At 37.7% G+C, this 14,496-nt stretch overlaps 1 protein-coding gene across 5 annotated transcripts in view; it reads right to left on the bottom strand.

Moving 5' to 3' along the window:
* The window catches only part of col7a1l (collagen type VII alpha 1-like), a 75,294-nt gene that overhangs the window by 11,413 nt on the left and 49,385 nt on the right, over positions 1-14,496 (bottom strand). For all 5 annotated transcript variants that reach the window (XM_035950154.2, XM_035950152.2, XM_035950153.2 and 2 more), the window contains 27 exons: positions 14,382-14,435; positions 14,231-14,281; positions 12,946-12,999; positions 12,815-12,868; positions 12,633-12,671; positions 12,022-12,534; positions 11,859-11,894; positions 11,016-11,042; positions 10,851-10,910; positions 10,332-10,457; positions 9,859-9,930; positions 9,692-9,727; positions 9,382-9,441; positions 9,106-9,150; positions 8,951-8,986; positions 7,721-7,756; positions 6,187-6,243; positions 5,748-5,819; positions 5,445-5,516; positions 5,321-5,356; positions 5,143-5,223; positions 4,980-5,033; positions 4,836-4,889; positions 3,103-3,165; positions 2,953-3,015; positions 2,709-2,825; positions 930-1,007 (listed from right to left, as the gene is read on the bottom strand). In XM_035950154.2, the coding sequence (XP_035806047.2) occupies positions 930-1,007; positions 2,709-2,825; positions 2,953-3,015; positions 3,103-3,165; positions 4,836-4,889; positions 4,980-5,033; positions 5,143-5,223; positions 5,321-5,356; positions 5,445-5,516; positions 5,748-5,819; positions 6,187-6,243; positions 7,721-7,756; positions 8,951-8,986; positions 9,106-9,150; positions 9,382-9,441; positions 9,692-9,727; positions 9,859-9,930; positions 10,332-10,457; positions 10,851-10,910; positions 11,016-11,042; positions 11,859-11,894; positions 12,022-12,534; positions 12,633-12,671; positions 12,815-12,868; positions 12,946-12,999; positions 14,231-14,281; positions 14,382-14,435 (2,046 nt within the window). The remainder of the gene's footprint in view (positions 1-929; positions 1,008-2,708; positions 2,826-2,952; positions 3,016-3,102; positions 3,166-4,835; positions 4,890-4,979; positions 5,034-5,142; positions 5,224-5,320; positions 5,357-5,444; positions 5,517-5,747; positions 5,820-6,186; positions 6,244-7,720; positions 7,757-8,950; positions 8,987-9,105; positions 9,151-9,381; positions 9,442-9,691; positions 9,728-9,858; positions 9,931-10,331; positions 10,458-10,850; positions 10,911-11,015; positions 11,043-11,858; positions 11,895-12,021; positions 12,535-12,632; positions 12,672-12,814; positions 12,869-12,945; positions 13,000-14,230; positions 14,282-14,381; positions 14,436-14,496) is intronic.

Raw genomic sequence — 14,496 nt, forward strand, 5'->3', positions numbered from 1 at the left:
ACTGCGGACTTACTGGGACTTATCCATCTGAAATTGTACAAGGAACAATTGATTAGATTGTGGGGGTGTTTCAGAGTCCCATCAATTCCCGTCATACGCTACATAATTAGGTCATGCAATTCGTATCCATACATAATGTACACATGCATAACACACACTCAGCGCAAGGTCATTTTGTTTGTGGGTACATCTAAGGCCATGTTCTATAGTGCCGTGATTTTGGCCACAAATTTTTTCAAGATTTCAGCCGTCGGAAATGATACAACGACTGAGCAGCCTTGGTGGAGTACATGAAAAATGGGTGGGTTCAAACAAAACAAGGAACACTAGAAAGGTGAAAAGCCAATGAATCTTTGAGACAACAGGCCTTTCAGACCAGCTGGAAGGTTTTAGAGGGGTTAAAGATGGTTAAAATTCATTCTGCTCATTGTTTTGGTTTAAGGTCACTGTTTAGAAGACCCAAAAAAAAGAAGTGCAGAAAGCAGAGTGAATAGTGGACTTACATTTTCCGGGAAACAAGAAATGATTTAATATGACCAATAGCATGTCTGCTGGATTTATAAACAATGTGTTTTTAATCAATTTCGCTAACTAGTGTACTAAGCTTGTTTTGAAAAATTTGTCAGTGTTGTATTTAGTTTTCGTTTCCCTGATGTAGCCAAAAGAACAGGCGATGACAGTTCAAGAGATGATTTTATTAGCATAAGGAACATCATATCCCATGAGTCTGAGCCAGGGATACACTAATGCTGTACTGTAATTGTGAAATGCTCAAAAAAAGTATCATCATTACTATCATTTCCCTTAGAATATGAATGGAAAACATGAAAGCCCTCTGTAAGAAGAGACACAAGAGCCGTAAGAGATGAAGCTTGCTTTCTGAACTATAAATGTACTTGGAGAAATGTGTGTAGAGAAGCGAATCTCACAGTCTCTCCTCTTTGTCCTGGCGTCCCTGGTGCTCCCCTCTGACATGGCTTCAATCGACCTCTTCTGCCTCTCTCTCCCTGTTCGACAAAAAAAAAAAAATAAGTGTACACAGTGAAATACATGTTCTAATACAACTCCACTACGTCAAGAGGAAAATTGCAGCGCATCTCATCACTCACTTCTAAACAGTATGAAAGACACACCAATTAGGTGCATCCTTGGAATATCCTCATTAGAGGTTTCCAGCCACTGTCTGTCAGCACTGAGAGTCTGGTAATTGTAGTTGAAAGGAGCTAATTGAGTAAGATATTACTTGAAAGCTGAAGACAGAAATAGACCTCTGTGTGTGTGTGAGTGTGTGTATAAGTCTCTGCTGTATCCGTTGCTACAGCACACAAAGCACATGCTGCCGCTCTTTTCACACAGACATGGTGATGACTGTAATCAAGCTCATCCTCATTGTGTTCTGTCTGTGACTGTCAGTTTAAATGACTGTTCTGAAGAACTGCAAGTTCTCATCACAAACTAATATATTGTCCTCATAGATTCAAATGTGAATATGATTCAACCAAATGAACAACTAAAGCAGATATATTTCAAGACACTGATACCACAGAGAATTTTGCAGAAACATCTTACCCTTAAGAGACATACTGTAAGTATGTATTTATTTATAAAAACCTCTAATTTGGCCCCATGGCTTCTTAGAGCTGCCATACGTCAGCTTTAGTCAAACAAGTGACTACACAGCATGATTCAGTTGGCTATGTGTCATTAGAGTAGTGATTCATACCTTTAGCTACTCTAAGGGTGTGCACCAGCCTTTGAAAAAAGTTGATGGTTGCTAAAAAAAAAAACTTTTAACATTATTGTGTTGTACCAACTTACTCTACCGTTAATGTCAAATTACTATATCTCAAGAAGATTGTGTTTGTCATAACTATAAATGTAAAATGGATTAGATTAAAGGTCCCTAAAGGTGAAAATCCATTTCTATTGTGTTTTGTTAAGCATCCTAACTGCAGCTTGGCTCCACTAAAATAAAATTTTTACAAGTACAACATTGTCTGACAAACTTCCTGTAAACATGAGTTAAAAACAACAATCGTGCTATAAATGTGGTAATATCTCCACGCCAAATGTTATAAGCCATGTAAAGGCATTCATTTATGTCTGTGGCAGCTGTCAATCACACATGCAAAGAGAGTCTTCTTCCTGAAGAGGGCGTGGACAGCAGCAATTCAGCTGCATTTAAAGCTACAGACTGAACATTGAAACAATCTGTTTAGAACAAGACTGAAACCAAGAATTATACATTCATGTTAATACAAACCATCCTTTGAGCTGACAAATTTTAAGACATGAGACTTTAATCAATTTGCTGAAAAGATGTGCAATATGGAAGCCTTAAATCATGACTAACGTGTATCATCAAATGAGGATGAAAAACATGGTTTTGTCTGAATTACCATTTAATTGCTCCACTGATGTTGCTTTCAAGTCAATCCATGGGAGCACAGCCAGATTTTAAAATGTCAGGAGAGAATATTGATCAATGATTTTATTGAAATGAGGACTCAACACAGGCAGAGATGACCCACATAACATGCAAGGAAGAGAACAGATAGATGGCTATTAATTTGTTCCCATGAGATAATGACGTAGTGAGGTCGTGATCAAGAGAACAGCATGATATAATGAGGTAATTAAACTCCAGTGTTGATAATGAGCGCAGCGCTAGTATCTATAATGCTTTGAGGAAGTAAGTATAACTCTACCTTTGGCCCTGCATCCCCACGAGGACCTGGTGGCCCTGGTGGTCCTTCATCTCCATCCCTTCCTGGACTTCCTGCCAACCCTTTAAACCCAGGGAAACCTGGGAATCCTCCTACACCCTAAATTGACAAAAGAGAGTAAATGATTAATTTGTTTGCAGGGAAATATACAGACATTTTTCATGGAGATTAAATACAAGTATATCTATGATACGCAGGATGGTGATTTTGTTTTGAATTTACAAACCTTTTCCCCTTTGACTCCTGAAACACCATCAACACCATTGATTCCTCCTTGTCCCTTATCACCCTAAAATTCATTGTGGAAAGTGCAAGGTGAGTTTGTCTGTGCTTAGGGAAGCTACAAAGAGAAATAAGTGCACTCTTGAATGTTTACCTTCCGCCCCGTGAGTCCATTCAGTCCAGGTATACCCGGAGTGCCGTGTAGCCCCATGTCTCCCTGTTTTGCAAAGACATCGTGTCATAATGTACATTTCTGTGAAAAAGTATTTTCCCCCCTACAGACATCATCTATTTTTGAATATCTGTCACACTTAAATGTTATAGATCATCAAAAATAATTTTAATATAAAACAAAGACAACCCAACAAAACACAAAATGCAATAAAAGCTGATTAAAAAGTAATTGCCCCCTTAGCTACCAATCTACCAAATGACCAAATTCATCAAATTCTGTTGGGTTTAGTTTCACCAGACACACTCACATATGATTACTGCCAGGCTTGTTGAATCTAAACATCACTAAATATAACCTGTCTGGCATTGTGAAGCAGCTAAAGGGTCTTCAAAAGCAGCACGTTGCCATGTTCTAAAGAGATTCAAGAATAGATGCAAAACAAAGTCACTGACATTTATCAGTGTGGAAAATGTTACACAGCCATTGCTAAGGCTCAGGAACTCCAGAAAACCACAGTGAGAGACATTATCCACAAACAGAGAAACATGGAACAGTGGTGAACCTTCCCCTGCCTACCAGTGTTTCTCCAAGAGCAGTCAATTTCTAATGCAAGAGTCACAAAAGAACCCCGACAAACATCAAAGGCTCTGCAGGCCTCACCTGCCTCAGTTAAGGTCCGTCTACATGATTCCACAATTAGGAAGACACTGGGCAAAAACGGATCCATGAGAGAGTTGTAAGGCACAAAACACTCCTGATCAAAAAGAACATAAAAGTTCTTCTATTATTTGCAAAACAATATCTAGATGAGCCCCAAGACTTCTGGGATAACATCCTGTGGACTGATGAGTCAAAGGTGAAATTTTCTGGAAGACATGGGTCCCATTACATCTGGCGTAAAGCTAATACTGCATAGAAGAACATGAACCCAGCAGTGAAACATGGTTTTGGGAGTGTGGTGGTTTTAGTCTGCTTTGCTTCCACAGGACCTCACGACTTGTCATAATTGATGGAGCCATGAATTCTACTCTCTATCAGAAAACCATCCTGGAGAATATCCACCATCAGTTCATGACCTAAAGCCCAATGCAAATGGGTTCTGCAGCATGACAATGACCCAAAGCACACAAGCAAGTCCACCTCTGAGTGGCTCAAAAAGAACAAAATTAAGGTTCTGGAGTGGCAGAGTCAAAGTCTGGACTTCAATCCAACTGAGATTCTGTGACAAGACCATAAAAGGGTAGTTCATGCTTGTAATCCATCTAATGCGGCCAAATTAAAACTTTTCTGCAGAGAAGAGTGGGCCAAAATTCCTCCATGGCGATATAAAAGATTGGTCACAAGCTATTGCAAATCTTTAACTGCAGCTGTTGCTGCCAAGGGTGGACCAATCAGTTATTAGGTTTAGTGGGGCAATTACTTTTGCACAGGGGTGATATAGGTTTTCAATATATCTTTAATAAGTCACCATTTAAAAGTGCATTTTGCATTTTGTGATTTATCTCTGTCTAATATTAAAAAAATATAAATAGTAGTTTGATGATGTGAAATATTTAAGTGCGAGAAATATGCAAAAATAGAATATATCAGCAATTTTTTTTCACAGCACTCTAGCTTACAAACAGTTTACATGGAGATTTGTTTGACTAGAACTGTTACACAACATATTGCAATTTCACTTCGGTCTGATCTGAGTCTGATTAAGGAATAACCTTTTCTCCATCCAGACCGAGACTCCCAATACGTCCAGGAAAACCTCTGAAACCCTGAAAATGCAGATAAAGACTTTAACTAAATCAATAAAACAAGCACAAGTAGCTAAAATGGGGGTGGGGGGGGGGGACAATAGCTTCCACCTTCTCTCCCTTCTCGCCTTTGTCTCCTGGTAAGCCGGGTTCTCCTGGATCCCCCTGTGAAATAATACAATATACAAAACCAATAAATGACAAAATCAATAAATAAATAGTTGCTGAATCTTTAGAAATGAAAAGTGATTGGTTATATATTGTTTAAGCGTACTTGATTGCCCTTCTGGCCGACTAGTCCATTGTCCCCTTTGTCTCCTTTGGCCCCATCCACTCCATGATCCCCAGTGCGGCCCTGAAGTCAAATCAAATGAGTGTTAGCTGTATTTGATAGCCATAAACTGATATGGAATCTTTCTCTCCAAAATGTTGTAGAATTGCAATGGCGTCACCATCACTCCGTTGAGCCCTGGCTCTCCTGGGTCTCCCTGGAGAACAAAATGACAATTTCACAGACAGTACTACCAAAAAGGATTGAACGTTTAAGCTAATGCCACTGCATGCTGCATCACTTACCTTCTGGCCTACTGGCCCTCGTGCTCCAAAACGTCCCAATGCACCCTTAGTTCCTGCATCTCCCTTTAGGCCCTTTTGGAAACCATTTAAAATACTTAGTTGTTAAGTCACAAATACTGTGCCAATTACTCTAAACTGAAGTATCAAACAAGCCGATAGTTTCTAAATAGAGATTTAATCATGACCAGTAGCTGCTGAGTTTCTTGTGAGCCTCTCACCAATCTGTAATCTCTGCTAAGCTCTAAACTATCTGTGAGATATTCTTCCTTGTGTTTTTCAAATGTTTTTATCAAGATTCATTACCTTGACACCAGGTGGACCATCTTCACCCTTTTCTCCTTTATCCCCATCAAAACCTGGTGGACCTCGCTCACCCTGAAACAAAATGTCCATTCAATTCTTCAAAGGTCATCTTAAAACTTTAATATTTTGTATGTGTTGAGAGATAGCTTTGGATAGTTATGGTATTTATTTCTGAATTCCACACATTGTTATTAAGCTTATTGCCATTGATTGCTTTAGCTTTGCCACTAAGAGTGTTTTTCCTTCTCTTATTTTTTAGGTGTGTATTTGTTGACTTGTGTAGCGAGGTGCAGGGACCAGTAGGGTAAAATAATGTTGTTCTAACATGTTTTCATTTAAGATTAGATACCAAATACTGATGAAAACTTGTGTTACATCTATCGAATGTTAGTTCATTTTTTCAACAGGAAAAATGGTTACAAATTCATGAGAATCTCACCGCATCCCCCTTGGAACCCTTAAATCCACGAGGTCCTTGGATTTGAAGCACACTCCCCTGTCAGGAGGAATTAATTTGTTATTTTATGATGCTAATAACACATAATGTATACAGAACACAACAGTAGTGAGCACACCCCTCTGTCTTTCCCTTTAAAATACCCAACAGGTGCTGTATTGGATTACAGTCGGGCTACATACTTACGTCTTCTTTAGAAATATTATGCTAGAAAATTCCTTCTATGATAGTGCTGGGAAGGTGCACCCCCAAACATGTTGGATCTGATCTGAACAAATTAATCTTGGTCTCATCTGACCACAGAATGTGCTCTTAAAATTCATCAGGCTTCACTTTATGCACTTGAGAAAAGCTTCTTCTTAAAGTTTTATTCCAAACAGGAAAGAAAGATTTTTGTTTTGGAGGCTGTCCATTGAGGTTTGTCTTATGTAGTGTCCTTTACAATGTGCAAGTTGTCTCTAATTTCATTGATAACCAATATATATGTGTATATATATATATATATATATATATATATATATATATATATATATATATATATATATAGATACATCAATAGATAGATAGATAGATAGATAGATAGATAGATAGATAGATAGATAGATAGATAGATAGATAGAGAGATAGATAGATACATAGATAGATAGATAGATAGATAGATAGATAGATAGATAGATAGATAGATAGATAGATAGATAGATAGATAGATACATAGATACATAGATAGATAGATAGATAGATAGATAGATAGATAGATAGATAGATAGATACATAGATAGATAGATAGATAGATAGATAGATAGATAGATAGATAGATAGATAGATAGATAGATAGATAGATAGATACATAGATAGATAGATAGATAGATAGATAGATAGATAGATAGATAGATAGATACATAGATAGATAGATAGATAGATAGATAGATAGATACATAGATAGATAGATAGATAGATAGATAGATAGATAGATAGATAGATAGATAGATAGATAGATAGATAGATAGATAGATAGATAGATAGATAGATAGATAGATAGATCACTGTGGCTCTGATTAGTGGTACTATAAATCATTCTGTACCTACTGATTGATGTATTTTGAATGGTTTTCTGTTGGTCACCAGTGTCATGTCATCCATTTTTAATAATCAGTCTCACAATTGGAGTTTTAAGGTTTTCTGGCCATTCTTTTCCATGTGAAGCCAAGATGCAGACATGCAGACAGACACAGCACATTGGGGTAAAACTGAGGAAGTTCTGAGGCTAGCAGGTCATTTATACCATTCTAGTTTTGCACTTAGGCTAATTGGTAATACTAAATGTATTCTATTTTGTTTTAATGAATTTCTACTTTTGGGGTTTGCATTTGCAATACACACTTCCTGAAATATTTGTTTTTGATTAGAGGAAATACACTATTGTTCAAATTGGACATAATGTAAATTTTGAGAGGTGATAAAATCTAAGGTTACTTAGATACTTCACAATTATTAAGCAACATAAAAATCCTCATACCCTTTCTCCTCTGATTCCAGGTAAGCCACGGTCTCCCTGAAAAGACATGTGATTTGAAAATCCACTTTCTGAACACGATTATTTCAATTGCACAAAAAATAGTCCACCTTCGCTAAAATGTAGTGAAAGGTTGTCATGCATGTCATATTAAGGGTTGAGTGAGAGCTGCTAGGAATAAGGGTGATGAATGAATTATACAGCAGTATTTCTGTTGTGAAATTTCAACAGAGAATAGCCAAACAAATGTGAAGTCTGACTGACAACTGGCAGCGCTTCTATCAGCACAACTCAGACCTACTGACACTTCACAATGAATGGGAAATCACTCTGTAGGGTTTGGACTCATAGCTGTGCATTCAAATGTCGTTGTTGTGCTGTCAAGCCAACCGCATACTTCACTGTTGATGTGCTGAACCATAAAAGGGAGTCAAGTGTAAATAAAGACTAAGTACATGCAGGCAGATAAGGTTGTGAAGTTCATTGATGTTCTAACGCCTCAGAATTGCAGCAGTTTCATGCTTTTTGTGCACTGTGGTGAACAAATTTCACAGACAATCTTGAGTGCAAATGGAAAAACATCCAGTGGTTCGTTTCAGCTCCGTACGTGAAGACACTTTGATGATGAAAGGGCTCAGAAAACAGCAAGTATGCTTAAAAGTATGTTGTGAATGTTGCCTGGTCCATCAGATAAGTTTGATGACACCATGATGACACTTGAGTGTGAAGTTGGCATGGATGGGATGAGTTCAAATCCAATACCATCTGTCTTCCCCGCTGTCAAGGGTTTTTGTTGATATTGATGAAAACATGCTCTTGACGCAACATATAGACCTCTTGGTAGAAATGAAACATAAACAAAACATAGCTTTTGATCAGAAGCATAATTATAGAGATACTTAAATGGCACATGAAGCAGCACATTGCTGAATAGTTTGAAGCAGAAATTTCAGTTTCTTGTGATGTCTGGTAAGGTGGCTACATCGCAGTTTATCAGAGTATCTTTGAAATGAGGTATAACAATATTTGCAGCATGTACTTGTTTTGCATTCACTTAAACACAGAATTTATGTACATTTATCTATTATAAATATAGGAATCCCAAATAGTACTGGGGAAAGCATTTGCAAAAGAAAAAAACCATCTCAGGATTGTATTTATTTCATATTTTTGCTTCATTATAGTATCAAGCAATAAATTGCTTATGACAAATCGTATGAAATAACAGCTCACCTTTTCACCTTTGCTGCCACGCAAGCCTTTTGGACCCTGGCAAGAATAAAAAGACGGAAAAAGTAAAAGTGAAGGAGTTTGCCTTAGGTACATAAGTGAAATTCTGATGAGCCTAAATGAAATGTGTCACTCTTTTGTTTTAAAAAGTTGCTTACTATGTTTCCTGGAGTTCCTTTAATACCTGGAGGACCTCTTTCACCCTGGAAAATACATATTTGTCTGCATAATTAAATATTCTGAAATATGTTCACATGACCAGGTAAGATTTGACTGCATTAGTTTACCACAGGAACAACAGTCCGAATATGAGGAATGACAAACTGATGGTATTCTTCTCGACATAAAAAATAATAATAAAAAAACACATTAAGAAGTTTCTGACTAGTCTAAACAAGCCAACCACTGATGAAAATCAAACAAACTGAGCTCACCCTCCTCCCTAGGAGGCCAGCCACACCCCTGGCACCAGGCTCACCTGGAATGCTGTCACCCTGAATAAAAAGAGGACTTAATAGTCTTTTTTAAAATATATATTGCTCTTTACTCAAGCAGAAAAAACACAACTATTATAAATTACGACAATGTAGAAACAACAGATAGAGCTGAAAATAACACCATGTTGCTTTTAATATCATCACTAGTGCTTACAACTTCACATTGGTCTTTTAGAACAATACAAACAGGAACTGGAAACAGTGAACAAGCTGGATTGTCAAAATCGAGTACAATATCAGTGCATACCTTTTCTCCTTTTGCTCCAGGAAGACCAGGAAGACCCTTTATGACAGAATGAATCAGACATAAAAATTTCAAAACAACAAAACAACAAAAATTTTCTTTTTGAGTCGAAACGCCATGGAAAACAAGAAAACTAAAATACAGATGTGATATGCAGAGTGTTTCCATACATGAGGTCCTGGCGATCCTTGAGGTCCAGGAGCTCCTGGTGATCCACTCTTCCCTCTTTTACCTCTCTCACCCTAGAAAAACACACCAAACATATTGTCTTATATCACTATTTAAGCAGTTTCTTTTGAACCAACGGATGGATGGATGGATGGATGGATGGATGGATGGAGAGATAGATAGATAGATAGATACTTTATTCAACCACTTGGGGAAATTCAAGGTATCCAGCAGCTCACACACGTTACATTCAAGATAGATAAGAAAAGAAAGTCCACTAGAATGTGCAATTAATGTGCAAATCATACTGGTCGAAGAAATAGAAATAAGGTGCCAAAAATTGCAGGTATTTACAAAAAAGCTGAAACAATATTGGTATTTACAATAAAACAGAATATTAGAATAGTACAAAAAGGTACAATGTGAAAATAGAACTAATAATAAGCATCGTTTGAGATGATATATGGTGTTGTACCTCTCTCCCTGGTTCTCCTGGGTCTCCTGGAGGACCTCTAAACCCCGGGGAGCCCTGAATGCCTGCGTTGCCACGGATACCCTGGATGCCCTGAGCACCTGGAGGTCCTGGCTCACCTGGTTCACCCTGAGTCACACAGTGACAGAGAAAAAGAAAGCAGAAACAGGAAAAGCACAAGATAAAGGCAAATCAAATGTTCTGAAGGCAAACACACAATTACATTACTCGTTGCCTGTAAAATTATTATTATTCAGCTCCTCCATTACTTTTGAATAATTGCTTTCGAAGTAAAGTCCTTCTCGCCTTTATCGGATTGAAAGCTCAAACATGATTTCAAATGAGTGAGTGAGCGACGGAGCCAATTAAATTCACTAAATTAAAAGTGCAATGAGAAACGAAGTCAATCAAAGTGAATGATTTGGAACACTGTGGGGATTAATTGATTTCGTAGGATGGTCTATGTCAGCAGTTGCTAGAAGTGTTTTTAAGATTCAGAGTGAAGAAGAAGGGAAATCTCACCTTCTGTCCTGGAGGACCAGCCTGACCCTCTGGCCCTCTGTGGCCAATGCCTGGCTCTCCCTAAAAACACAAAACACTGAATATGAGCAGAGTGTCATTAAAAACAAAACTTTAAGATTTCACTGTTAAAAACTAAAGATGTTATACAGATCCTCAAGCATTTACCTTTTGTCCCTTTTCACCAATTTCACCCTGAAAAGTGCATAAAAAGAGTTGATACCAGTTCGGGGGATGCAGTGCACCATGACACATCTTTTCTATGTGCCAAAATAAACAAACTCAGAGGAATGTGAAAAAGACTCGTCAGCATGTTTAACAAGGGGAATTATTCATGTCTGCTTTAATCCACTGTCTCACAGAAATCGAACAGAAATAGAGCAGAGGGGACATCAAAGGCTGCACTCAGCTGGCTTCACTGACAGCCCAGATGAGACACAAGATGTCATTTACTGATGTAATGTGGGGAGGCAGCCCAGCAGCCACCATATTTTCATGAACTGGTGACACTTTTCCTGTGACGACTGCCATTCTAGCTTTGCGATCTTAAGATGACGATTGTAATGCCTCTAATCGGAGTGACAGCATCAGTTACTGAGTGCATTTGGACAATAGAAAGAAGTTAAATGGTATATTCAACCGAATTAGAAAATTAAATTTTCTCATGTGTATCTAACAGTATTTAAACCTGAATTTTACAGTTTCATCTATGAAATATAAAAGAAATAGAATGGTTATTTTCAGACAGTTTTTAATATTATTTGTCTTTTGATACTTAAATTCACAGTCTGCTTTCATATTTTTATTGACATTTTCATGTACTTCAAAAATACAGAAAGATTCTGTAAAATGTATTTATTTATTAGTGTACAGTTATCTTGGTGAATTATGGAGCCATGATGACAGGAGGAATCCAGGTTAATCACAGTCATTCACGTTCATAATGCAACATTTTTGTCATGTTTTTGTCCTTACAAAACATGTTTTAATGATTAAAATATCTCTGGTCACCTTTATTCCAGGTTTCCCACTTTCACCTGGTTGTCCCTGTTACAGAGGAAATGTGTGGTGAGTTAACAGCATTTATACATTATTAATATCTCATTTTAAACTGAGAACATGTAAAACACTGAGTATTTCAAGGTGATGAATGTGTTTTACTTTGTACTCTTACCTTCAGGAAGAAGTAATCTGGAGGATATGGATATGGCTGTCCAGCTTCCTCATCATAATGGCCCTCTCTCCCCCTCTCCATCTCCTCCCTCCTCCTCTCCCATTCCTCCCTCTCTCTCTCCAGGTCTCTCCCTCCCTCCTGATTGGTTCTCTCCCTCTCCATTTGTTCTCTCTCCTTCTCCAGCTCCTCTCTCTCTCTCTCCCTCTCCAGGTCCTCCCCCTCTTCCTTCTCTCGATCCACATCTTCGTCTGTCTCCCAGTCATAATCCCCACTCCTCTCCTCTTCTTCATAGTCTGGATCAGGGCCTGTTTCTGCATATCCGCCTGGCGCTACTTCTTTCTTGTTTTCAATCTCCCAGTCTTCCACTTCTTCAGCTATTGTCGGCTCTTCATCTCCACCTTGTATTTCTTTATGGAGCTCTCTTCCTGCATCACTGTATCTCTGTCTCTCTCTGATTTCTTGCCTCTCTCTCCTGATATGCATTTGAAGGTCAGGATTTTCTTGCTTGGCATTCTAGAAAAAACACGTTTTATGACACAAAGCAATGCATTTATAAGTTGCACCTGGAACGAATCCTTGATATTTATCTGAACTCATAATCACAGACTTACATTCCAACTGCTGTAACCTCGGGCTCCAGAGGACACATGCTGGAATTAAAATAAGTGTAAAATCTTGTATGTGCGACCATGAAATTGCATTTTCATATTATATTTGCTGTAATTTGAGTCACGTGCGTGTGCAGTTTGAACATTTAAAGACTGGGAATACGATATCTAGTGAAAATGATTACGTTTTGTGCTGCCTTAAAGCGATTTCTTCCACCCTGGACACCTGGCATGAGTACCTAAAATATAAAAGATGATCACGACCACCATTTTTATCATTATTAATCTGTCTCCTGCAAAATCAAGTGATAGTTACCATGGAGTCGGTCCAGGAGGTGCCTCTTTTCACCCTCATTTGAAGTCGAGGCACCTGTTGATTTCCCGAAAACTTTAATGAGCAAATTCAGCACAGCATTTTTTCTGCTTTCTATAAAATATATGCGCTGATGTGTGCAATTGATGCGTGTGATGGAAAAAATGCAAAAAAGAAAGACACACTTGCTTAGAAAGTAATTTTAACGTTTTTACTGAGGCATACATGCACAGAGAGGTTAAACACAGACAATGCAATAACAAAGGAAAATTTCACCAGTGAAAACAGTGTTTGATCTGGCTACAAAACTGCTTATAGTACCATTACATTCTGAATAATATCAGTGATATTCCAAGATTTCAGTGAAGTAAAAATACAACATTTTCTCCAAGTTTTAATAAATAAAATTTCGGTACAAGTTGACACAAGTAAATATGTGTTAAAACTCTTAGTATATGCTTAGGGAACCTTATTGTTGTATCAATTACAGAGAAACACTTGTAATAAATAAATTAAGAGTTGTAGAAAAGGCAGGTAAAGTCAAGGCTACACTGTGTTTACACTAGAGGAAGTGATGTTTGGGATGAGTGACATTGTCTCTGTGTGGAAAGAAGTCCCCCCTCATGAAACGTTGGTCAGGTTCAGGTTTCATCACCAGAGTTCACAGTTTATTCACACTCTCCATGTAGTGCTTTCTTATGACTCATTAGGACTCTATAGTCTCAATCTCTTGGGAATTAAGAGATTTCCTGTTTAAAAAAACAAACAAAAAAAACAAAAAAAAAACAAAAAAACAAGAGAGAGAAAGTATGAAAAGTAACTCTCTGGAATTTTGTCTCAGAAAATCATTCCTGAAAAGTCAGACTAAGCTACAGTTTCTGCTCATTCCCACTCAGACAAGCTTTAAGAAATCATGCTAAAAGCATGCTGCTCAAAAATGCTGTCCTGTCTCATGCTTTGGTAAAGTTTGTGGATTTAAAAATGTTTGATTTTATATTTCCATTTCCCCTGTTATTAGCCACAAACATGGACATTGATTTACACTGGTGAAATTCTCACAGAAAGTAGAAGGAAGGAAAAATTACAAATTATGATGCCAAGTGCTTCATCTCAATCACTTAAAGTATACTTTTAATTGAATATTAAAGTGAAGCCAATTTATTCCAGCACTTGTCCATCGCTTTCAGTCCTCTTGTATTAGGTGTAAATAAAAGAGCTTTCCATTCCAAGGCATGCAAGGATCTTCAGACACATTCATTAGGATTCGGACTTAAAAACAAAACTCTACCTTATCTGGTTCTTCTGTTGCAACCGGAGGTGTCTGCAGTGACACTTCATGCTGGGTAGAAGAATAAAGGAAAACACTTTAAAGTTGAAGCACCATACTGAGCAGAAAGTATATGTTGCATTTCCACTATAAGGTATAAGCACCCATATACCTCCTCTATATCATCCGTGGGTTGAGATTGTGGCTCTGTTGTTGTTGAGATGACCTAAGTGGAGATAAATCAAAAGGAGACTTGAGAAAATATGCCTGTAAATCAGAATACAACC

The sequence above is a fragment of the Amphiprion ocellaris genome, chromosome 21 (assembly GCF_022539595.1).
Source record: "Amphiprion ocellaris isolate individual 3 ecotype Okinawa chromosome 21, ASM2253959v1, whole genome shotgun sequence".
Taxonomy (NCBI): Eukaryota; Metazoa; Chordata; class Actinopteri; family Pomacentridae; genus Amphiprion; species Amphiprion ocellaris.